This window comes from Pristiophorus japonicus, chromosome 20 (genome assembly GCF_044704955.1).
Source record: "Pristiophorus japonicus isolate sPriJap1 chromosome 20, sPriJap1.hap1, whole genome shotgun sequence".
Taxonomy (NCBI): Eukaryota; Metazoa; Chordata; class Chondrichthyes; family Pristiophoridae; genus Pristiophorus; species Pristiophorus japonicus.
Genome location: NC_091996.1, coordinates 93,333,796 through 93,356,781, shown reverse-complemented (window position 1 = coordinate 93,356,781; position 22,986 = coordinate 93,333,796). Strand labels below are relative to the sequence as shown.

The window sequence follows — 22,986 nt, the reverse complement described above, 5'->3', positions numbered from 1 at the left end:
CACCCCCCCCCCCCCACACACACCTCACCCCACCCCCCACACACACACACACACCTCACCCCACCCCCCACCACACACACACACACACACACCTCACCCCACCCCCCACACACACACACACACACCTCACCCCACCCCCCACACACACACACACACACACCTCACCCCACCCCCCACACACACACACACACACACCCGGGCACGCGGAGGTCTTGGTGGTTGAGGGGTCAGACACGTGGCGGGAGTGCTGAACTTTGACCTCGGGCGGGGTGCAGGGGGACCGGGCTCTCTGGCTGGGTGTGGGCCTGGGGGAGGGTTTACGGGCGATGCGGAGAGGGGCGGAATTTAGGCTTAACCGTAGTAAGCTGGCGTTTGGTATTTTTCTCTCCGAGGTTTAATGGACTTCTCTGGCGGAGGAGGAGATGTGGTGGGGTTGGGGGGGTGGTGGGGTTGGGGTTGGGGGGGGGTGGGATGTGGGGGGGGGGGGGGAGGGCGAGTGATCAGTGTGCAAACCGGCCTCTCGGTTCCTGCAACCAGGCTTCAAATCCCGCCTAGGCCAGAGGGCCAGAGGTCACAGGTCACCTCTTTTATCATTGAGGGTGGCTTGACATGTTTCTGAGATACCCCCCACCTTGGGGGCGGGTGAGGGTTAGATTTCACTTTACTCAGGCCTGGTTTCGATGCCGCGGGCGGGGGCGGGGTGAGGCCTAGTCCCCACCTGTTCCCGGCGAGATCTTGGGGTCTGCAAACTCGCACGGAGCCTCCGAGCGGGCTGCGTCCCACGGGATGAGGGCTCGCTGGGATCGGCGGTGGGGGGAACGAGGGCGGCAGCGGAGGTCTCCAATTCCCACCCCGCCCCTGGGCACCGCCCCAAACGTTACCCTTACTGGGCCTCTCCTGACTATGAGCCCTGTCCCCGTTCACCCACCCCCCCCCCCCAGCAACATAGGAACAGGAGGAGGCCCATTCGGCCCTTTGAGCCTGTTCCGCCTTTCGATGAGATCATGGTTGATCTGCGACCAAACTCCATTTACCTGCCTTTGCCCCGTATCCCTTTATACCTTTGGTTAACAAAATTCTATCAATCTCCGATTTAAAATTAACAACTGACCCCCAGTATCCTCTGTGTGTAGAAACATTTCCTAATTTCACTCCTGAAAGGTCTGGCTCTGATTTTTAGACTGTGGGGGAGGGATTGGGGCAGCTTGTGCCTCTCATTAGTGCCCCCCCCCGGGGAAGCTCCGCGGGAGTGCAGCGGTCAGTGGTCAGCGGGAGCGCCGTACTCCTCCAGCGATGACCGCGACAGATTCAAGGGGCGTGTACCGGGCAAAATTTAAAGGGTGGGGAGGAAGGAGGGGGGGGGGGGGTGCTTTAAAGAGTTGCGGCCTGTTTCATCGTGGAACGCGGGATCCGTGCCGCGATCTGGCAGCCCCGCACTGTGCCATGCGCTCCGCTCCCTGGTGGTCCAGCTCGGGGCCCGCAGAGTCGGCAGCTTGGCCCCTCCCCCTTTTAATGAAGGGGCGGGGCCCGGTATAGGGGGCAGCGATACCCGTCCCACCTTCTGCCGCAGAGCCCCTCTCGGATTCCTTCCGTCCAGCTCATGCCCCACGGAGCACGTCGAGTGCATTATTTTGGGACTTCCTCTCGGGGGGGGGGGGGGGTGAGGGGGGAACGCCCCCCTCCCTACCACCGTCAAACAGGGCGCCCCGCAATCCCCTCCTCCCAAATTTCACTCCTGAAAGGTCTGGCTCTAATCTTTACACTATGTCCCCTCATCCTAGAATCCCCAACCAGCAGAAATAATTTCTTCATCTACCCTATCCGTTCCTCTTAATATCCTGAAAACTTCCATCAGATCGCCCCTTAACCGTCTAAATTCCAGAGAATACAACCCTAGTTTGTGTACTCTCTTAACCCTGGGAGTCCGGGGTACCATTCCGGTGATTCTCCGCTGCCATTTCCCCGCTCGGGTCTCGGGTCTCGACGGTGGGGCCCAGCGTGTGCTAAGTGGAAGAGGTTAAAATTGGAACCCTAGCTGCTTCCGGCCACGTAACGTGGGGGGTTTGAACGGGTTAGTTCTGCCGGGCTCACATCCCACGCCTCAGCCAGAGGGGGGAGGGGGAGGGGGGGGGGAGGAAAGGTGATGGTCATCTCAAGGTCTCCAAGTGAAGGGTCTTTCAGTCGCGGAACCTCGCGCACAAAGCCGCCCCTCACCGTAGGAGCTCCCGGGCTTAAGGTAAGGAACGGAAGGGAGAGGAAGGCTGGGACATTGTGGTTATGTTACTGGGCTATTAATCCAGAGGCCAGGACTAATGATCCAGAGACATGGGTTCAAATCCCACCACGGCAGCTGGGGAATTTAAATTTGAGAGCAAGAGCTGTCTCAGCGAATTCCCCACAACACACAGCCTCCAAAAACAGGAATTCCGTGTCTCGTTAATTAATTAACGACGACGGGAATTGGTGATGCGTGGATCGAGGGAGCCCAGAGAAAGATTAGAGGCACTTTCTCTGTCTTTGAGTCTCTCCGAAGGGGGAAGGGACGGAATTTGGGATGTTCCTCTTAGGGGGGGGGGGGGGGGAAGAGGGGAGAGGGTGTGGTCTCCTGACCCTGGGGCCTGGGGTTGGCCAGATTGCCAGGATTGGCTCCATGCGATTGGCTGCGGAGGGACAGGATCGTGTGGCCAAGGTTGAGTGGTTGCCATGTTTTGTGCTCGCAGTCGCTCTCGCTGGGGTGGGATGGGGAGGCCTGGGTGGGGGGGGGGGTCTCCTTGTCGGAATTGTCCCGTCCATGAGAATCTGACCCCTCCCCAACAAGGTGCTGGACTGTCCCCTTCTCAAAGGGGCACAGTCCTTATTGAGCTAAAAAAAAAGTGTGTCTGTCACCGCCACACGGACGAGCCCCTCCTACCTACCTACCTACCACGAGGCAGACCCCTGTCCTTCCTGCAGACCTTGCGGCTAAACCCACGGCGATAGCTCGTTTCAACTGATGGCACAATGCGCGGAGACTGTGGGGGGTGCAAGCACTCCTCCCCCTCCCCCGTCCCCCACTCTGCACGGCCCCAATCTGTGAGTGCACCCACAGGAACGAGTCTACGAGCATCAGACCCGCGAGGGGCTGCTCGGAAAGGGTTCCGCGAAACGGTTTGACGGGTTCCAAAGAATGCACGCGGGGCTCAATCCAAACCTCCCCCCAACTCTCCCTCCGCTTGCCATCTGCCCCCGCCCTGCCAATGCTGACCCAGTACCTAGTTGGTCCAATGTCAGGCTAGATTTGGGCATGTGTGGTTTGCGAAAGTAATGTCATCAATTCCTCCTTGAATAAACTGTGGCCATTACCACCTGTGATGTCATGATGGACTGTGATGTCATGATGGACTGGATGCATTGTAAGTGGATGAAAAAAGTTATAAAAGTTTTATTTTAAATGTTTCTCAAAGTCCCTCGTCTCTTTTACAATCAAGTTCTTTGTTCTTGTAATTATTAGAAAAACAGAATAGTCGGTTTGGTTGATGATTAAGGAGTGACCTTTACTCTGTATCTAACCCCGTGCTGTACCTGCCCTGGGAGTGTTTGATGGGACATTGTAGAGGGAGCTTTACTCTGTATCTAACCCCCTGTACCTGCCCTGGGAGTGTTTGATGGGACAGTGTAGAGGGAGCTTTACTCTGTATCTAACCCCCTGTACCTGCCCTGGGAGTGTTTGATGGGACAGTGTAGAGGGAGCTTTACTCTGTATCTAACCCCGTGCTGTACCTGCCCTGGGAGTGTTTGATGGGACAGTGTAGAGGGAGCTTTACTCTGTATCTAACCCCGTGCTGTACCTGCCCTGGGAGTGTTTGATGGGACAGTGTAGAGGGAGCTTTACTCTGTATCTAACCCCGTGCTGTACCTGCCCTGGGAGTGTTTGATGGGACAGTGTAGAGGGAGCTTTACTCTGTATCTAACCCCCTGTACCTGCCCTGGGAGTGTTTGATGGGACAGTGTAGAGGGAGCTTTACTCTGTATCTAACTCCCTGTACCTGCCTTGGGAGTGTTTGATGGGACAGTGTAGAGGGAGCTTTACTCTGTATCTAACCCCGTGCTGTACCTGCCCTGGGAGTGTTTGATGGGACATGTAGAGGGAGCTTTACTCTGTATCTAACCCCCTGTACCTGCCCTGGGAGTGTTTGATGGGACAGTGTAGAGGGAGCTTTACTCTGTATCTAACCCCCTGTACCTGCCCTGGGAGTGTTTGATGGGACAGTGTAGAGGGAGCTTTACTCTGTATCTAACTCCCTGTACCTGCCCTGGGAGTGTTTGATGGGACAGTGTAGAGGGAGCTTTACTCTGTATCTAACCCCCTGTACCTGCCCTGGGAGTGTTTGATGGGGCAGTGTAGAGGGAGCTTTACTCTGTATCTAACCCCGTGCTGTAGCTGCCCTGGGAGTGTTTGATGGGACAGTGTAGAGGGAGCTTTACTCTGTATCTAACCCCCTGTACCTGCCCTGGGAGTGTTTGATGGGACAGTGTAGAGGGAGCTTTACTCTGTATCTAACTCCCTGTACCTGCCTTGGGAGTGTTTGATGGGACAGTGTAGAGGGAGCTTTACTCTGTATCTAACCCCGTGCTGTACCTGCCCTGGGAGTGTTTGATGGGACAGTGTGGAGGGAGCTTTACTCTGTATCTAACCCCGTGCTGTACCTGCCCTGGGAGTGTTTGATGGGACAGTGTGGAGGGAGCTTTACTCTGTATCTAACCCCGTGCTGTACCTGCCTTGTCATCCCTAATTGCCCCTTGAGAAGGTGGTGGTGAGCTGCCTTCTTGAACCGCTGCAGTCCGTGTGGTGAAGGTGCTCCCACAGTGCTGTTAGGGAGGGAGTTCCAGGATTGTGACCCAGCGACGATGAAGGAACGGCCGATATATTTCCAAGTCGGGATGGTGTGTGACTGGGAGGGGAACGTGGAGGTGGTGGTGTTCCCATGGGCCTGCTGCCCTTGTCCTTCTAGGCGGTAGAGGTCGCGGGTTTGGGAGGTGCTGCCGAAGAAGCCTTGGCGAGTTGCTGCAGTGCATCTTGTTGATGGTGCACACTGCAGCCAGGGGGCGCCGGTGGTGGAGGGAGTGAGTGTTGAAGGTGGTGGGTAGCGTGTCGATCAAGCGGCTGCTTTGTCCTGGATGGTGTCGAGCTTCTCGAGTGTTGTTAGAGCTGCAACTCATCCAGGCAAGTGGGGAGTGTTCCATCACACTCCTGACTTGTAGATGGTAGAAAGGCTTTGGGGAGTCAGGAGGTGAAACACTCGTAGAATACCCAGCCTCTGACCCGCTCTTGTAGTCACAGTATTTACATGGCTGGTCCAGTTACGTTTCTGGTCAATGGTGATCCGCAGGATGTTGGTGGGGATTGGGCGATGGGAATGCCGTTGAATGTCAAGGCGCGGTGGTTAGACTCTCGCTCGAGATGGTCATTGCCTGGCATGTGTGGCGTGAATGCTACATCAAATACAGTGCGCCATGCGTCCTTTGAAAAATATTTATTGCCTTCGCATTTAATTAAACAATGCTTCTGGGCGCCAACAGGAGCAACACTGGTGCGTTGCATTATTACCGTTTGACAAACAGGAATTTCCGATTAGATTCTTCAATAATGACAATTAAAATTTCTTTGGGATTTATAGCATCGTTCCTCTATTCTAAAATCTTTATTATTCGGGGAGTCGCTCCCCGGCCTTGCGGAGGGGCTAATAGTCGAGGCTGAGGAGCAGCGCGGTGCCCCGTTTGACCCAGTGATCGGGCGGTCGCTCCCCGGTCTTCAGCTCGATGCCCACCACGAAGGAGGAGTGGCGAAAGGTACCAGCTCGCTGTGAGTAATAGTAACAGGGGCACAAGTAGATCCCTGCGGGGAATGGGAGCAACATGGTTAACCATCCCCGCACTGTACACATGTCCCCCATACCCGGCAGGGCTCCTCCTTCCCTCACCCTACCCCGCCCAGGGGTCCACCCCTCCATCGGCCCGGGGCTCCTCCTCCTCCCCAGCCCAGGGCTCTGCCATGTCGTCGTCGTCGTCGTCGTCGTCGCCGCCCTCCTCCTCATCATCATCATCACCCCCCCCCCCCCCCCCCCCCCCCGTGGAGTCCATACCTTTGCCAGACTTCTTCTTATTCTCCACGGGCTTGAAGTGGATGGTGGGCATGGGGCAGACCAGTTGCATGGGTTCAGCTTCCACCAGGCAAGCGTTCCTCTTGTCCCAGCCGGCCCCCTCCAGGTACATCCCTTTCACAAACACACCGTCCTGAGGGACAGACAAGTTATGGGTCAGTACTCGGCGGTGCATCCGGAGCACCACCTGACAAGGCGGGGGGGGGGGGCGCGTGTGTAGGACAGGAGTGGGCCCCGTGGTGTGATGTGCTGAGGTTGACTAACTAACCTGCATTCTCACACTCGAACAATGGTCATTTGGTTAAATTGCTCCCAAACAACGAGGCAACACTTCATCTCCTGCTTAAAGCCATTCTGCATTGAGTGCCTGTGGGAGCTCCACACTGTCGGAGGGGCAGGGCTGAGGGAGCGCCGCACTGTCGGAGGGGCAGGGCTGAGGGAGCGCCGCACTGTCGGAGGGGCGGTACTGAGGGAGCGCCGCACTGTCGAAGGGGCAGTACTGAGGGAGCGCCGCACTGTCGGAGGGGCAGTACTGAGGGAGAGCCGCACTGTCGGAGGGGCAGTACTGAGGGAGCGCCGCACTGTCGGAGGGGCAGTACTGAGGGAGCGCCGCACTGTCGGAGGGGCAGTACTGAGGGAGCGCCGCACTGTCGGAGGGGCAGTACTGAGGGAGCGCCGCACTGTCGGAGGGGCAGTACTGAGGGAGCGCCGCACTGTCGGAGGGGCGGTACTGAGGGAGCGCCGCACTGTCGGAGGGGCAGTACTGAGGGAGCGCCGCACTGTCTGTTTTGGTGTCTGTTCGGTATCCCCGTGGGAGAGCGACCTGATCCAACATTTGTCCCTCACTCAGCACCACCTAAAACATCCCATTGGCTGTGTGTGGGAGCTTGCTGTGCGCAAATTGGCTGCTGCGATTCCCACATTACAACAGTGACTGCACGGCAGATAAAGTGCTTCATTGGGCATAAAGCGCTTTGGGACATGGACGTAAAAGGGGCTGTAGAAATGCAAGGTCCTTCCTCTGTACAGTTACACCAAGGTTCAGGGTATCGCGGCGCTGTGTGTAAGGAAGTGTTGGACCAACCTTGGGTGGCTCCAGCAGGTTATTATCATCAACCACCGAAACAATAAAGTCCCAGGATAGCGAGTCCACCGAGATCTGGGGATGGGGGGAGCGATGAGAAGAGTTATTTTATATTTTAAATTAAGTTGATTAATAGATCACAGAATCGCACCGCACGGGAGGAGGCCATTGGGCCCATCGAGCCTGTGCCGGCTCTGTGAGCGAGCGATCCCATCAGTCCCACTCCCCCTGCTCTTTCCCCACAGACGGTGAATGTTTCCCCGTCAAGTATTTATCCAATTCCCGGTTTGAAAGTTACCATTGAATCTGCTCCCACCGCCCTTTCAGGCAGCGCGTTCCCGATCACAACAACTCGCTGCGTAAACACATTCTCCCCATCTCCCCCTCTGGTTCCATCGCCGATTATCGTCAATCTGTGTCCCTCTGGTTACCGACCCTCCTGCCCCGGGAACAGTCTCTCCTTATTTACTCCATCAAAACCCCTCGTGATTCCGAACACCTCGATCAAATCTCCCCTTAACCTTCTCTGCTCCAAGAAGAACAACCCCAGCTTCTCCAGTCTCTCCACCTCACTGTCGTCCCTCATCCCTGGGATCAATCTCCTCCGCCCCCTCGCCAAGGCCGTGACATCTATAATGTATTTGCTTCATGGGTTCTTTGCTTAAGAACTAGTTGGTTTATTAGCAAAGGTTTAACAATCACACGACACATTACCAGCTCATCCATCGGGCTCACAACCGCCTGCCCCATCGTGGATCCCCCGAACCCAACTAGCCAGGGTTTTATTGAGTCTTGTGAACATCACGTGACTGGCTAAGCCGCTCCCAACTCAACAGCTCTACAACTATTTTAGATATAACTTTAAATCGAGTGCCCCTTTTGATAAGGGCACTAGAACCCACACATTTCCAAATCAACTGGGAATGTTGCCAATCAAATTAAAATTCTGTTGCCAGGGGTGATGATGCACTCCAGTCCCTCCGGCGCCCACCTCTCGCGGAAGGCCGCGAGCATACCGGTGGACACCGCGTGCTCCATCTCCAGGGATACCTGGCTCGGATGTAACCGCGGAAGAGAGGCAGGCAGTCGGGCTGAACGACCCCCCGCTGCCTGGACCGGCTGATGGCCCCCTTGGCCGAGGAGGCCTTCGGACCTGCCCGCTCCCCTCTGCACCAGGTGTCCAAAGATCAGGAGTGTGGGACTGAAGTGCAGCCAGAATTTGAGGAGCTGCTCCTTCAGATATTGGAAGAGGGGCTGCTGCCTCACACACTGCACATACACGTGGAACACGGACTCCTCCAGACCGCAGAAATTGCAGGCAGTCTGGGAGTCGTGCAACAGCCCTACAAACCTGTGAGCATACCCACAGAGGCATACATTACAGCATCCTTCCCAAAGTGCAGTGCTCCAACTAACCGAGCACACACTGGGGCTGGAAGCTGGAACCCCCTGGTCGGGTACATCTTTTACCCAGAGCAGTGCCCAGGAAGAACCTTCCTGTCTTTGATGGGGCTGGATTTTTGTGATGTTTGCCGGATATTGCCGGTCTGAGTGGCAGACTGCGAGAGGCGCGGCACGTGCTGAGCCTGGCCCGGTTTTGCCAGGCGCGGGCGAGATATTCTTACTGTGTTCTTGCGGGCTGCTATCTGTAAGACCGCGGTGAGGAACCCGGTGGGGAAGGTGAACCCCGAGATCCAGTAGATGATCGGTGGGTGCGTGGTCTCTGCCCACTTGGCAAATTGGTCGATTCTGTGCACCAGGTCCCGGGTCCAGGCCCCGAGGAGCTTGGTTGATGGGAAGGCCTGAGGGAAGAGAGATGGTGAACCTTATTACAAGGGTAACGACACAAGCGAAGGTAATGCCGAGCGTTCGAGGGGGAGCGGGGGCTGAGGAACACAACACAAATACGTTAAATTCTACAGTGCCCAAGGACGGCAAAGGGAAACACAATAAATGGTAGGACACTGAGAAGTGTAGAGGAACAGAGGGACCTGGGAGTGCAGGTCCACAGATCCCTGAAGGTAGCAGGCCGGGTAGATAAGGTGGTTAAGAAGGCACACGGGATACTTGCCTTTATTAGCCGAGGCATAGAATACAAGAGCAGGGAGATTATGCTTGAACTGTATAAAACACTGGTTAGACCACAGCTGGAGTACTGCGTGCAGTTCTGGTCACCACATTACAGGAAGGATGTGATTGCACTGGAGAGGGTACAGAGGAGATTTACCAGGATGTTGCCTGGACTGGAGAGTTTTGACTATGAGGAAAGATTGGAGATGCTGGGTCTGTTTTACTTTGGAACAGAGGAGGCTGAGGGGAGACCTGATTGAGGTGTATAAAATGATGAGGGACTTGGATAGAGTGGATAGGAAGGACCTGTTTCCCTTGGCAGAGGGGTCAACAACCAGGGGGCAGAGATTTAAAGTAATTGGGGGGAGGTTTAGAGGGGGATTTGAGGGGAAATCTCTTCACCCAGAGGGTGGTGGGGGTCTGGAACTCACTGCCTGAAAGGGTGGTAGAGGCAGAAACCCTCACCACATTTAAAAAGTACCTGGATGTGCACCTGAAGTGCCGTAACCTGCAGGGCTACGGACCCAGAGCTGGAAAGTGGGAGTAGGCTGGTGCGGACACGATGGGCCGAAATGGCCTCCATCCGTGCTGTAAATTTCTGTGATTCTTTGACGGAAACATGGTGACTGATTAGGAATATCTGGGAAAAGGCCATTATGCCCAGCAATCCTGACACACCTTGTCCTTCAATCCCATCCAACACCCTGCTGCCCCAATCCAATCCCTCACCAAGTCCCCCTGGCCCCTTCTCCATGACGTACACTGACTCCTGGGTCACACCCCACAAATGTAACATTCCCATCCTCATGTTTAAATCTCTCCATTGCATTTCCCCTCCGTATGTCAGACAGCTCAAGCTGCTTTACCAGCTTCTAGCTTCTACGCTCCATCTCTCCTATTCATGCCCTGCGCCACACCACACCATCGGTGGCCGTGCCTTCAGCTGCCTGGGCCCCAAGCTCTGGACCTCCCTCCCTAAACCTCTCCGTCGCTCTCTCCTCCTTTAAGACGGTCCTTAAATTCTACCCGACATAAACTAGATCCAAAACTCGGCTGCCCCATGTCCTAACTCGCACCAGGTCCCGCTCACCCATCACCCCCTGTGCTCGCTGCCCCGTGTCCTAACTCGCACCGAGTCCCGCTCACCCATCACCCCCTGTGCTCGCTGCCCCGTGTCCTAACTCGCACCGAGTCCCGCTCACCCATCACCCTCTGTGCTCGCTGACCCCGTGTCCTAACTCGCACCGAGTCCCTCTCACCCATCACCTCCTGTGCTCGCTGCCCCGTGTCCTAACTCGCACCGAGTCCCTCTCACCCATCACCCCCTGTGCTCGCTGCCCTGTGACCTAACTCGCACCGAGTCCCGCTCACCCATCATCCCCTGTGCTCACTGCCCCGTGTCCTAACTCGCACCGAGTTCCGCTCACCCATCATCCCGTGCTCACTGCCCCGTGTCCTAACTCGCACCGAGTCCCGCTCACCCATCACCCTCTGTGCTCGCTGCCCTGTGACCTAACTTGCACCGAGTTCCGCTCACCCATCATCCCCTGTGCTCACTGCCCCGTGTCCTAACTCGCACCAAGTCCCGCTCACCCAACTCCCCCTGTGCTCGCTGCCCCGTGTCCTAACTCGCACCCAGTCCCGCTCACCCATCACCCCCTGTGCTCGCTGCCCCGTGTCCTAACTCGCACCCAGTCCCGCTCACCCATCACCCCCTGTGCTCGCTGCCCCGTGTCCTAACTCGCACCGAGCCCCGCTCACCCATCACCCCCTGTGCTCGCTGACCTACATTGGCTCCCGGTTAAGCAACGCCTCGATTTCAAAATTCTCATCCTAGTTTACAAATCCCTCCATGGCCCTCGCCCCTCCCTATCTCTGTAATCTCCTCCAGCCCCACAACCCCCGAGATATCTGCGCTCCTCTAATTCTGCCCTCCTGAGCATCCCTGATTATAATCGATCCACCATCGGTGGCCGTGCCTTCTGTTGCCTGGGCCCCAAGCTCCGGAACTCCCTCCCTAAACCTCTCCGCCTCTCTACCTTTCCTCCTTCAACACGCTCCTTAAAACCGACCTCTTTGACCAAGCTTTTGGTCACCTGTCCTAATAGCTCCTTATATTTCCCACATTACAACAGTGAATACACTCCAAAAGTACTTCATTGGCTGTAAAGCACTTTGGGACTTCTTTCTAGTGTGGCTCGGTGTCAAACTGTGATACAAGGTGCTAACTCCTTTGCATGGTCCCGCCCACACTGTCAGCCAGGTGCCTCGGAGAGTCAAGCTCCCTGCACTCGGGGAATTCTCTGACCGACGGGCCTGGGAGAGGTTTGGGGCAACGGGGATCGACAAATGTTGGCTCCGGCCGGGAAACGCATGGACGTGGGGGAAGGGAGAGAAAGGTAATGTGCTCAGCTCGCTACCCTCCCGCACAATGGTACCCCCAGTCTAGGGTCATGTCTGGTCACATGACATCATAAGCACCATTCGGCCCCTCGAGCCTGCTCCGCCATCCAATGAGATCACGGCTGATCTTCGACCTCAACTCCACTTTCCCGCCCGATCCCTCGATTCCCTTAATATCCAAAAATCTATCGATCTCTGCCTTGAATATACTCAACGACTGAGCCTCCACAGCCCTCTGGGGCAGAGAATTCCAAAGATTCACCACCCTCTGAGTGAAGAAATTCCTCCTCATCTCAGTCCTAAATGGCCGACCCCTTATCCTGAGACTGTGACCCCCTGGTTCTAGACTCCCCAGCCCGGGGGGAAACATCCTCCCTGCATCTATCCTGTCAATCCCCCTCAGAATCTTGTATGTTTCAATGAGATCACCTCTCATTCTTCTAAACTCTATAGAGAGTATAGGCCCAATCTACTCATTGTCTTCTCGTAGGACAGCTCTCTCATCCCAGGGATCAGTCTGGTGAACCTTTGTTGCAATCCCTCTAAAGCAAGTATATCCTTTCTCAGATAAGGAAAGGAATTGTTGCGAGGTAGTGCTTGCCTGTGGAAGGATGCCCAGCGGGGACAGGGGAAATCAAAGCCCGTTCCCATTGTCCCTCCCCTGGGCCCCGGGCCGCTCAGAGCTCCCTTACCATTTCCCACAGAGACGGAACGCGAGCGTCATGGATACAGTTGAATATCTCCTCCAGGTCGGTGGACATGACGACCAGGCCTTGGATGGCCATCTTTAGTTCAGTGAGGGACATCCTGGGGGAGGGAGAAACGTGGCCGGTTACATAGTGGGCGCAACACCAGAGCAACACGAGGACAACGGAGCAGGAAAAGTTACAACTGGGAAAGGCAGGCGGCATAGGGAACAACACAGCCAACTGGAGGAATCCGATCATTTATTTAATGAGAGAAGCACTGCTGGAGAGGAGTGGGAAGCGGATGGTGGGTGGCGATAGGGATGGGAGCACATGTGAAACACCCCATGGTTGAATAGCCAGTCAACAATCACACACTGACCATTTGGCTCAGGTCCAGGGAGGCAGTCAGTGCCCGGCAATCACACCTAACACTGAGTCAACACCTTCAGCAGAGGAGGATGAGAGGGAGCTTTACTCTGTATCTAACCCCCTGTACCTGCCCTGGGAGTGTTTGATGGGACAGTGTAGAGGGAGCTTTACTCTGTATCTAACCCCCTGTACCTGCCCTGGGAGTGTTTGATGAGACAGTGTAGAGGGAGCTTTACTCTGTATCTAACCCCATGCTGTACCTGCCCTGGGAGTGTTTGATGGGACAGTGTAGAGGGAGCTTTACTCTGTATCTAACCCCCTGTACCTGCCCTGGGAGTGTTTGATGATGAGAGTGCCACGACGGGCACCAGTATTTCAGCTGCGATTGTACACAAGGCAGTATTGAGGACACAGCGCGGGGGGAGTGAGGTAAAATGACCAAAGGCGGAGCATTAACCTGACCTGATGGTGCCGAGGAGAATGTTGTAGCGCTGGATCTCCTGGAGCAGCACCACGTTGAGTGGGGACTTGTCGCCCTGCAGCATCAGCCGTGTCCCTTCATAGTCCAGGTCTACGGGCGTCTTCTGCAGCACGTCGCCCGACAGCTCCAGTACCTGCCGTGGTGAGATAGGGACCTTACTGTCGGGCCGGGAGCTCCGTGCGAGGGGACTGGTGAGTAATGCGAGGGCAGTGGGGCCGGGAGATGGGGGGGGGCACCGGGAGAGGGAGGGGGCGCTGGGAGAAGGGGGGCCGTTGGGAGGGGGGGTTGCTGGGAGAGGGAGGGGGGGCGCTGGGAGAGAGGAGGGGGCTCTGGGAGAGGGGGGGGGGCGCTAGGAGAGGGGGGGCGCTGGGAGAGGGAGGGGGGGCGCTGGGAGAGGGAGGGGGGGCGCTGGGAGAGGGAGGGGGGGGCGCTGGGAGAGAGGGGGTCGCTGGGAGAGGGGGGGGGCTGGGAGATAGGGGGGGGCATGGGAGAGGGAGGGGGGGCGCTGGGAGAGAGAGGGGGGTGCTGGGAGAGGGGGGGGGCGCTGGGAGAGAGGGGGGGGCGCTGGGAGAGAGGGGGGCGCTGGGAGAGAGGGGGGGGGCGCTGGGAGAGAGGGGGGTGCTGGGAGGGGGGGGGCGCTGGGAGAGAGGGGGGGCGCTGGGAGAGAGGGGGGCGCTGGGAGGGGGGGGCGCTGGGAGAGAGGGGGGGGCGCTGGGAGAGAGGGGGGGGGTGCTGGGAGAGGGGGGGGGCGCTGGGAGAGAGGGGGGGGCGCTGGGAGAGAGGGGGGGCGCTGGGAGAGAGGGGGGCGCTGGGAGGGGGGGGGCGCTGGGAGAGAGGGGGGGGCGCTGGGAGAGAGGGGGGCGCTGGGGGGGGGGGCGCTGGGAGAGAGGGGGGCGCTGGGAGGCGCTGGGAGAGAGCGGGGACTGGGAGGGGGGGGTGGCACCGGGAGAGGGGGGGGGGGGGGAACGCAGTGAATGAGGGGTGAGTGGGGGGACAGTGGGGGGAGCGAGGGGTGAGTGGGGGCGGACAGGGGATTGGCAGAGAGCGGGCAGCCTCCCTGCGCCCCGGTGTTGGGGGGGGGGGGGGTAGACGGGGGATTGGGGGAATGGGTTATTGGCACAGAGCTGCCCCCCCACGCAGCCCCGGGGGCGACGGCGGGTTACCTTATCCTCCCGGCTCAGCCCCATGCCCACGGCCGTGGTGATCTGCGGCTGCAGCGACAGCAGGGTCTCGAAGAGTCTGCGGGCCTCGGCGATCTCGCTGGCCACGTCAGCGTTGGAGTGCTGGCCAAACGCCTCGGGGTGCTCCATGGCGGGCAGCATGCTGATGTACTCCTTGTACGAGTCAAGGTCACCATCTTTGGGGATGTAATAGTTGTCTAGGACCGAGAGTCTGAAACAACACAAGCCGTCTGTGTTTAAACTCAATCATTACAGGCGGGAATAACGGTTAAATGCAGGCGGGGCAGGGCGGTCTTAACACAGAAAATGTTATAAATGGTTTAAATAAGGCAGCGTGGTGGGAACAGAACACATGTAAGTTTAGATCACACGAGGGCCATTATCTGTCAAGCAGGGACAAGGGATCATAATACAGTTCAATGGCAGGCCAGGGAGAGTTAGTATATCGTCATACAACATCAACGGGACATTAGGGTGGTGGAGGATTAGGAAACCCCCGTCCCATCACTGTGCGGGGAATCATAAGAACATAAGAATTAGGAACAGGAGTAGGCCATCTAGCCCCTCGAGCCTGCTCCGCCATTCAATAAGATCATGGCTGATCTGGCCGTGGACTCAGCTCCACTTACCCGCCCTCTCCCCGTAACCCTTAATTCCCTTATTGGTTAAAAATCTATCTATCTGTGACTTGAATACATTCAATGAGCTAGCCTCAACTGCTTCCTTGGGCAGAGAATTCCACAGATTCACATCCCTCTGGGAGAAGAAATTCCTTCTCAACTCGGTTTTAAATTGGCTCCCCCGTATTTTGAGGCTGTGCCCCCGAGTTCTAGTCTCCCCGACCAGTGGAAACAACCTCTCTGCCTCTATCTTGTCTATCCCTTTCATTATTTTAAATGTTTCTATAAGATCACCCCTCATCCTTCTGAACGCCAACGAGTAAAGACCCAGTCTACTCAATCTATCTTCATAAGATAACCCCCTCATCTCCGGAATCAGGCTGGTGAATCGTCTCTGTACCCCCTCCAAAGCTAGTATCACAGACCTGCGTCCCATCACCGTGCGGGGGAGTCACAGACACAGACCCGTGTCCCGTCACCGTGCGGGGGAATCACAGACACAGACCCGTGTCCCGTCACCGTGCGGGGGAATCACAGACACAGACCCGTGTCCCGTCACCGTGCGGGTGAATCACAGACACAGACCCGTGTCCCGTCACCGTGCGGGGGAATCACAGACACAGACCCGTGTCCCGTCACCGTGCGGGGGAATCACAGACACAGACCCCCGTCCCGTCACCGTGCGGGGGAATCACAGACACAGACCCGTGTCCCGTCACCGTGCGGGGGAATCACAGACACAGACCCCCGTCCCGTCACCGTGCGGGGGAATCACAGACACAGACCCCCGTCCCGTCACCGTGCGGGGGAATCACAGACACAGACCCGTGTCCTGCCACCGTGCGGGGGAATCACAGACACAGACCCCCGTCCCGTCACCGTGCGGGGGAATCACAGACACAGACCCCCGTCCCGTCACCGTGCGGGGGAATCACTGACACAGACCCACGTCCCGTCACCGTGCGGGGGAATCACAGACACAGACCCGTGTCCCGTCACCGTGCGGGGGAATCACAGACACAGACCCCCGTCCCGTCACCGTGCGGGGGAATCACAGACACAGACCCGTGTCCCGTCACCGTGCGGGGGAATCACAGACACAGACCCACGTCCCGTCACCGTGCGGGGGAATCACAGACACAGACCCGTGTCCCGTCACCGTGCGGGGGAATCACAGACACAGACCCCCGTCCCGTCACCGTGCGGGGGAATCACAGACACAGACCCGTGTCCCGTCACCGTGCGGGGGAATCACAGACACAGACCCGTGTCCCGTCACCATGCGGGGGAATCACAGACACAGACCCGTGTCCCGTCACCGTGCGGGGGAATCACAGACACAGACCCCCGTCCCGTCACCGTGCGGGGGAATCACAGACACAGACCCCCCGTCCCGTCACCGTGCGGGGGAATCACAGACACAGACCCCCGTCCCGTCACCGTGCGGGGGAATCACAGACACAGACCCCCGTCCCGTCACCGTGCGGGGGAGTCACAGACACAGACCCCCGTCCCGTCACCGTGCGGGGGAATCACAGACACAGACCCCCGTCCCGTCACCGTGCGGGGGAATCACAGACACAGACCCCCGTCCCGTCACCGTGCGGGGGAATCACAGACACAGACCCCCGTCCCGTCACCGTGCGGGGGAATCACAGACACAGACCCGTGTCCCGTCACCGTGCGGGGGAATCACAGACATAGACCCGTGTCCCGTCACCGTGCGGGGGAATCACTGACACAGACCCCCGTCCCGTCACCGTGCGGGGGAATCACAGACACAGACCCCCGTCCCGTCACCGTGCGGGGGAATCACAGACACAGACCCCCGTCCCGTCACCGTGCGGGGGAATCACAGACACAGACCCCCGTCCTGCCACCGTGCGGGGGAATCACAGACACAGACCCCCGTCCCGTCACCGTGCGGGGGAATCACAGACACAGACCCCCGTCCCGTCACCGTGCGGGGGAATCACAGACACAGACCCCCGTCCCGTCACCGTGCGGGGGAATCACAGACACAGACCCGTGTCCCGTCACCGTGCGGGGGAATCACAGACACAGACCCCCGTCCCGTCACCGTGCGGGGGAGTCACAGACACAGACCCCCGTCCCGTCACCGTGCGGGGGAATCACAGACACAGACCCCCGTCCCGTCACCGTGCGGGGGAGTCACAGACACAGACCTGTGTCCCGTCACCGTGCGGGGGAATCACAGACACAGACCCGTGTCCCGTCACCGTGCGGGGGAATCGCAGACACAGACCCGTGTCCCGTCACCGTGCGGGGGAGTCACAGACACAGACCCGTGTCCCGTCACCGTGCGGGGGAATCACAGACACAGACCCGTGTCCCGTCACCGTGCGGGGGAATCGCTGACACAGACCCCCGTCCCGTCACCGTGCGGGGGAATCACAGACACAGACCCGTGTCCCGTCACCGTGCGGGGGAATCACAGACACAGACCCCCGTCCCGTCACCGTGCGGGGGAATCACAGACACAGACCCGTGTCCCGTCACCGTGCGGGGGAATCACAGACACAGACCCCCGTCCCGTCACCGTGCGGGGGAGTCACAGACACAGACCCCCGTGTCCCGTCACCGTGCGGGGGAATCACAGACACAGACCCGTGTCCCGTCACCGTGCGGGGGAATCACAGACATAGACCCCCGTCCCGTCACCGTGCGGGGGAGTCACAGACACAGACCCCCGTCCCGTCACCGTGCGGGGGAATCACAGACACAGACCCGTGTCCCGTCACCGTGCGGGGGAATCACAGACACAGACCCCCGTCCCGTCACCGTGCGGGGGAATCACAGACACAGACCCCCGTCCCGTCACCGTGCGGGGGAATCACAGACACAGACCCCCGTCCCGTCATCGTGCGGGGGAATCACAGACACAGACCCCCGTCCCGTCACCGTGCGGGGGAATCACAGACACAGACCCCCGTCCCGTCACCGTGCCGGGGAATCACAGACACAGACCCCCGTCCCGTCACCGTGCGGGGGAATCACTGACACAGACCCCCGTCCCGTCACCGTGCGGGGGAATCACAGACACAGACCCGTGTCCCGTCACCGTGCGGGGGAATCACAGACACAGACCCGTGTCCCGTCATCGTGCGGGGGAATCACAGACACAGACCCCCGTCCCGTCACCGTGCGGGGGAATCACAGACACAGACCCCCGTCCCGTCACCGTGCGGGGGAATCACAGACACAGACCCCCGTCCCGTCACCGTGCGGGGGAATCACAGACACAGACCCGTGTCCCGTCACCGTGCGGGGAATCACAGACACAGACCCCCGTCCCGTCACCGTGCGGGGGAGTCACTGACACAGACCCCCGTCCCGTCACCGTGCGGGGGAATCACAGACACAGACCCCCGTCCCGTCACCGTGCGGGGGAATCACAGACACAGACCCGTGTCCCGTCACCGTGCGGGGAATCACAGACACAGACCCCCGTCCCGTCACCGTGCGGGGGAGTCACTGACACAGACCCCCGTCCCGTCACCGTGCGGAAGAATCACAGACACAGACCCCCGTCCCGTCACCGTGCGGGGGAATCACAGACACAGACCCCCGTCCCGTCACCGTGCGGGGGAATCACAGACACAGACCCCCGTCCCGTCACCGTGCGGGGGAATCACAGACACAGACCCCCGTCCCGTCACCGTGCGGGGGAATCACAGACACAGACCCCCGTCCCGTCATCGTGCGGGGTGTTGCAACGTTGCTGAGAGTGGCTTTTGTAGGAGTCCCTCTGTGGAAAGGCTGGTGAGTGTCGGAGCCCGAGGGAGGAGAATACTTCTGGTCTGTGTCAAGTGGGACGACACTTCAGTTATTTCTGCTCAGATTGTAAAGGAGGGTATGTTGAATTCACTCGAGCCCTTCCTCTGAAGGGCCGTTGTGTATTGGGCCTTATTCAGCACAAGGTGGCTGAGCCTCAGTTGGTTGGATCGATTGCAGCATCAGCATTTAGCAAACTGAAAGTGAGGATTACTTGAAGTAGGGGCTGGCGACGGCTCGGTCACAGAAGTAATCATTGATGTAGGTGATGAGCAGACGGCGGTCCCAGTCATCAGTCACGTGTCCTCCGTAATTCACCCCGGCAATCAGGTACTTGAGAGCGTCCCAGGGAGTCACATCGTATTCATCCAGGTAAATGCTGAGCAGATTTTCAGACACCTGCAGACCAGACAGCGTCACTGAGATTTACAATTATACTCAAAATCAACTTCTAAACTTTGTGCTCATGAAGTGAGGGAGGTCGGGAGTGTTTGATGGACAGTGTAGAGGGAGCTTTACTCTGTATCTAACCCCGTGCTGTACCTGCCCTGGGAGTGTTTGATGGGACAGTGTAGAGGGAGCGTTACTCTGTATCTAACCCCCTGTACCTGCCCTGGGAGTGTTTGATGGGACAGTGTAGAGGGAGCTTTACTCTGTATCTAACCCCCTGTACCTGCCCTGGGAGTGTTTGATGGGACAGTGTAGAGGGAGCTTTACTCTGTATCTAACCCCGTGCTGTACCTGCCCCGGGAGTGTTTGATGGGACAGTGTAGAGGGAGCTTTACTCTGTATCTAACCCCGTGCTGTACCTGCCCTGGGAGAGTTTGATGGGACAGTGTAGAGGGAGCTTTACTCTGTATCTAACCCCCTGTACCTGCCCTGGGAGTGTTTGATGGGACAGTGTAGAGGGAGCTTTACTCTGTATCTAACCCCCTGTACCTGCCCTGGGAGTGTTTGATGGGACAGTGTCGAGGCGCCCCACCCCCGGTGAGGATGCCCACCTCGAAGTCGGAGTCGTTGAAGCCGTAGACGATATTCCAGCCCAGCTGCAGGAACTTCTTGCGCTCCAGGAGGACGCTGTGGAAGAAGCACATGGCGAAGAGCAGCTTCTTGTATTTCTTGGGCTTGGAGCAACGGCTGAACTGCTGCTCAGTCACCAGGTTGTACAGTCGCTTCATGTTGGCTTTGATACCCTGAGGGGCCGGCGGGGGGAGAGAGAGCAAACAGTGAGCAATGGTGGGAGGGGGACCCGCGACCTTGCACCCGTCCCCACGCTCGGCTGCAACCACATGTACAAGGCACAACATCCTGTTCAGTGCTCCCTCAGTACCGCCCCTCCGACAGTGCGGCGCTCCCTCAGTACTGCCCCTCCGACAGTGCAGCACTCCCTCAGTACTGCCCCTCCGACAGTGCGGCGCTCCCTCAGTACTGCCCCTCCGACAGTGCGGCGCTCCCTCAGTACTGCCCCTCCGACAGTGCGGCGCTCCCTCAGTACTGCCCCTCCGACAGTGCGGCGCTCCCTCAGTACTGCCCCTCCGACAGTGCGGCGCTCCCTCAGTACTGCCCCTCCGACAGTGCGGCGCTCCCTCAGTACTGCCCCTCCGACAGTGCGGCGCTCCCTCAGTACTGCCACTCCGACAGTGCGGCGCTCCCTCAGTACTGCCACTCCGACAGTGCGGCGCTCCCTCAGTACTGCCCCTCCGACAGAGCAGTGCGGCGCTCCCTCAGTACTGCCCCTCCGACAGAGCAGTGCGGCGCTCCCTCAGTACTGCCCCTCCGACAGAGCAGTGCGGCGCTCCCTCAGTACTGCCCCTCCGACAGAGCAGTGCGGCGCTCCCTCAGTACTGCCCCTCCGACAGAGCAGTGCGGCGCTCCCTCAGTACTGCCCCTCCGACAGCGCAGTGCGGCGCTCCCTCAGTACTGCCTAGTTTACGTGTTACAGGGTCTGGAGTTGGTCTCGAACGCACAACCCTGCAATCCAGAGCGCTCCGGGATTACCTTCGGAGGTTCTGTCGTCATCTTGATGCTGGTCTGCAGGATGGAGACGGGAAAGTCCGGGTGAGGACTGGAGCTCATCCAGAGGCGGAAGTCGCGATGTGGATCTTGGACCTGCAGCTGCTCGATCAGCTTATCCAACTGGGGCATCCAGGAGAGCGAGAGGTGGCAGTTTGCAAGGAACACCCAGTTACCTGTCAGTCACACAGAGAGAGAGAGAGAGAGGGCAAAGTGATCAAACAGTGAATGCTGGAAACACTCTGCAGGTCAGGCAGTGTCTGTGGAGAGAGACAGGTCGATGACCCTTTGTCAGTACTGGAGAAAGGTCGCGATGTGACGTGTTTTAATGAAGTGTAAGGGCAGGGAATGGGAGGGTGGGAGGGAAGGTCTGTGATAGGGTGGGAGGCAGGAGAGATTAAATGATGATAGGAGATGGTAATGGGGCAAGTAAAGAAACAAAGGCTGGGACTAGAGGAGAACAAAAGAAAGACTTGCATTTATATAGCGCCCTTCACAACCACCGGACGTCTCAAAGCACTTTGAAGATAATGACGCACGTTTGGAGTGTGGTCACTGTTGTAAGCTTAAATATGTCGGAAAGGAGGTGTAAATGGGGCTGACAGTATCATGACCAGCTGAAATGTCAGACAGTACGGGCCGAGGTTCTGGTGTGAAATTGTTGAACTCGACGTTGAGTCCAGAAGGCTGTAAAGGGCCTAAACGAAAGTTGAGCTGCTGTTCCCCCAGCTTGCGTCGAGCTTCATTGGAACAGTGCAGGAGGTCGAGGACAGAGAGGTCAGAGTGCGAGTGGGGCGGGGAATTAAAGTGACAGGCCACCGGAAGCTCGGGGTCACGCAGGTGCTCCACAATCTACGCTCAGTCTCCCCAGTGTAGAGGAGACCACACCGTGAGCAGTGACTACAGTATACTCAATTGTATGTTGAGCTCAGGTGCAGCGGAGGAACGGGAAGGTCAGGGCGGAGGTGCGGTGAGTGATCGGGGCGGAGGAGTGGAACGGGATCAGGGCTGAGATTCAGTGGGAGATCGGGGCGGAGGTGCGGCGAGAGATCGGGGCGGAGGAGCGGCGAATGAGGGGACGGGGCCCAGAAGAGGCGAGGGCCCAGGGGCAGCACGGGCCCAGCCCACACTGCGATATGTGCGCGCACTGGGCCCGTGCAGCAGAGCTAGTCTCCAGTCGTCCTGGTTAACCCTTGCCACTGGACCAAGACCTCGCTCTGTCAAGCCCCGTGTGGTGGCTGGTGTGCAACGGCCACCCCACGTTAAAACAATCCACCCACAGGCATCTTCCACCCTTCGGGATGTAGTTCGGGATCCGGAATATTAGGTCCTGCACTGAAACACCTGTGAATTCGTGTGGAAGCAAGTCATCCTCGTTCGAGGGACTGCCTATGATGATACTCAATCATTGTTTGACATGGAAGGAGTGTTCGGGGCCCTGGACGGTGGGAAGGGAGGAGGTAAAAGGAAAGAGATGAACCCGGTTAGTCCTTGGGGTGGGAAGAGGCTGGTGTGGAGCATAAACACCGGCACGGAGCAGTGGGGCTCAATGGCTTGTTTCTGTGCCGTGAATAATTTGAGATAGGTTGCAACGAGCCAGAGGGCCCTCCCCTGCTCCCGGTCGTTATGCAGACGGGACTGTTTTGGTGTTACGTATGTAAACATTGTAACTGTGTAAGACTTGCCACCAGAGGGCGCAACTGTTGGAGGCCCAAGGGTCACCTGCACATCTCGTGCAAGGGAGTATAAAAGGTTGTCTGCCATGCTGCTTAGGCACTCTGGAGTTGTATTAAAGAGACTAAGGTCACATCAGTTTTAGCTCACAGTACTCAGTCTTGTAACAATCGGTGTATTGACTGCGCCTACCTTCTGCCACCCCTTCGGTGATCATGCGCGTGGCGATGGGGGCTTGCCCCTGGCCCAGCGACAGGGCGAGGAAGCGGTTGGCCATGCCCGAGTAGTCTGCCAGCTGCAGGAGGGCGTTGGTGGGGTCTACGCCCGGGGACAGCACGAATATCAGCGGGGTCCGGGTGTTGGAGTAGTCGATGACCTGCGGAGGGGGAAGAGGGAGGACAGTGTGGGAGTTAGGCTTCCCCGAGAGTGCAGGCCCGCCGCTCGGGGTTCTGGGGTGGGGGGCGCTG

At 58.3% G+C, this 22,986-nt stretch overlaps 1 protein-coding gene across 1 annotated transcript in view; it reads right to left on the bottom strand.

Annotated features, from left to right (window-relative positions):
- Positions 1–5,500: 5,500 nt before the first annotated feature.
- Positions 5,501–22,986, bottom strand: part of dnah2 (dynein, axonemal, heavy chain 2) — a 242,216-nt gene continuing 224,730 nt past the window's right edge. Inside the window, 11 exon segments of the mRNA XM_070863165.1 lie at positions 5,501–5,875; positions 6,123–6,273; positions 7,225–7,299; positions 8,850–9,026; positions 12,390–12,504; positions 13,218–13,369; positions 14,400–14,628; positions 19,047–19,231; positions 19,834–20,025; positions 20,831–21,021; positions 22,712–22,895. Of these exon segments, the coding sequence (XP_070719266.1) occupies positions 5,721–5,875; positions 6,123–6,273; positions 7,225–7,299; positions 8,850–9,026; positions 12,390–12,504; positions 13,218–13,369; positions 14,400–14,628; positions 19,047–19,231; positions 19,834–20,025; positions 20,831–21,021; positions 22,712–22,895 (1,806 nt within the window). The 3' untranslated portion in view covers positions 5,501–5,720.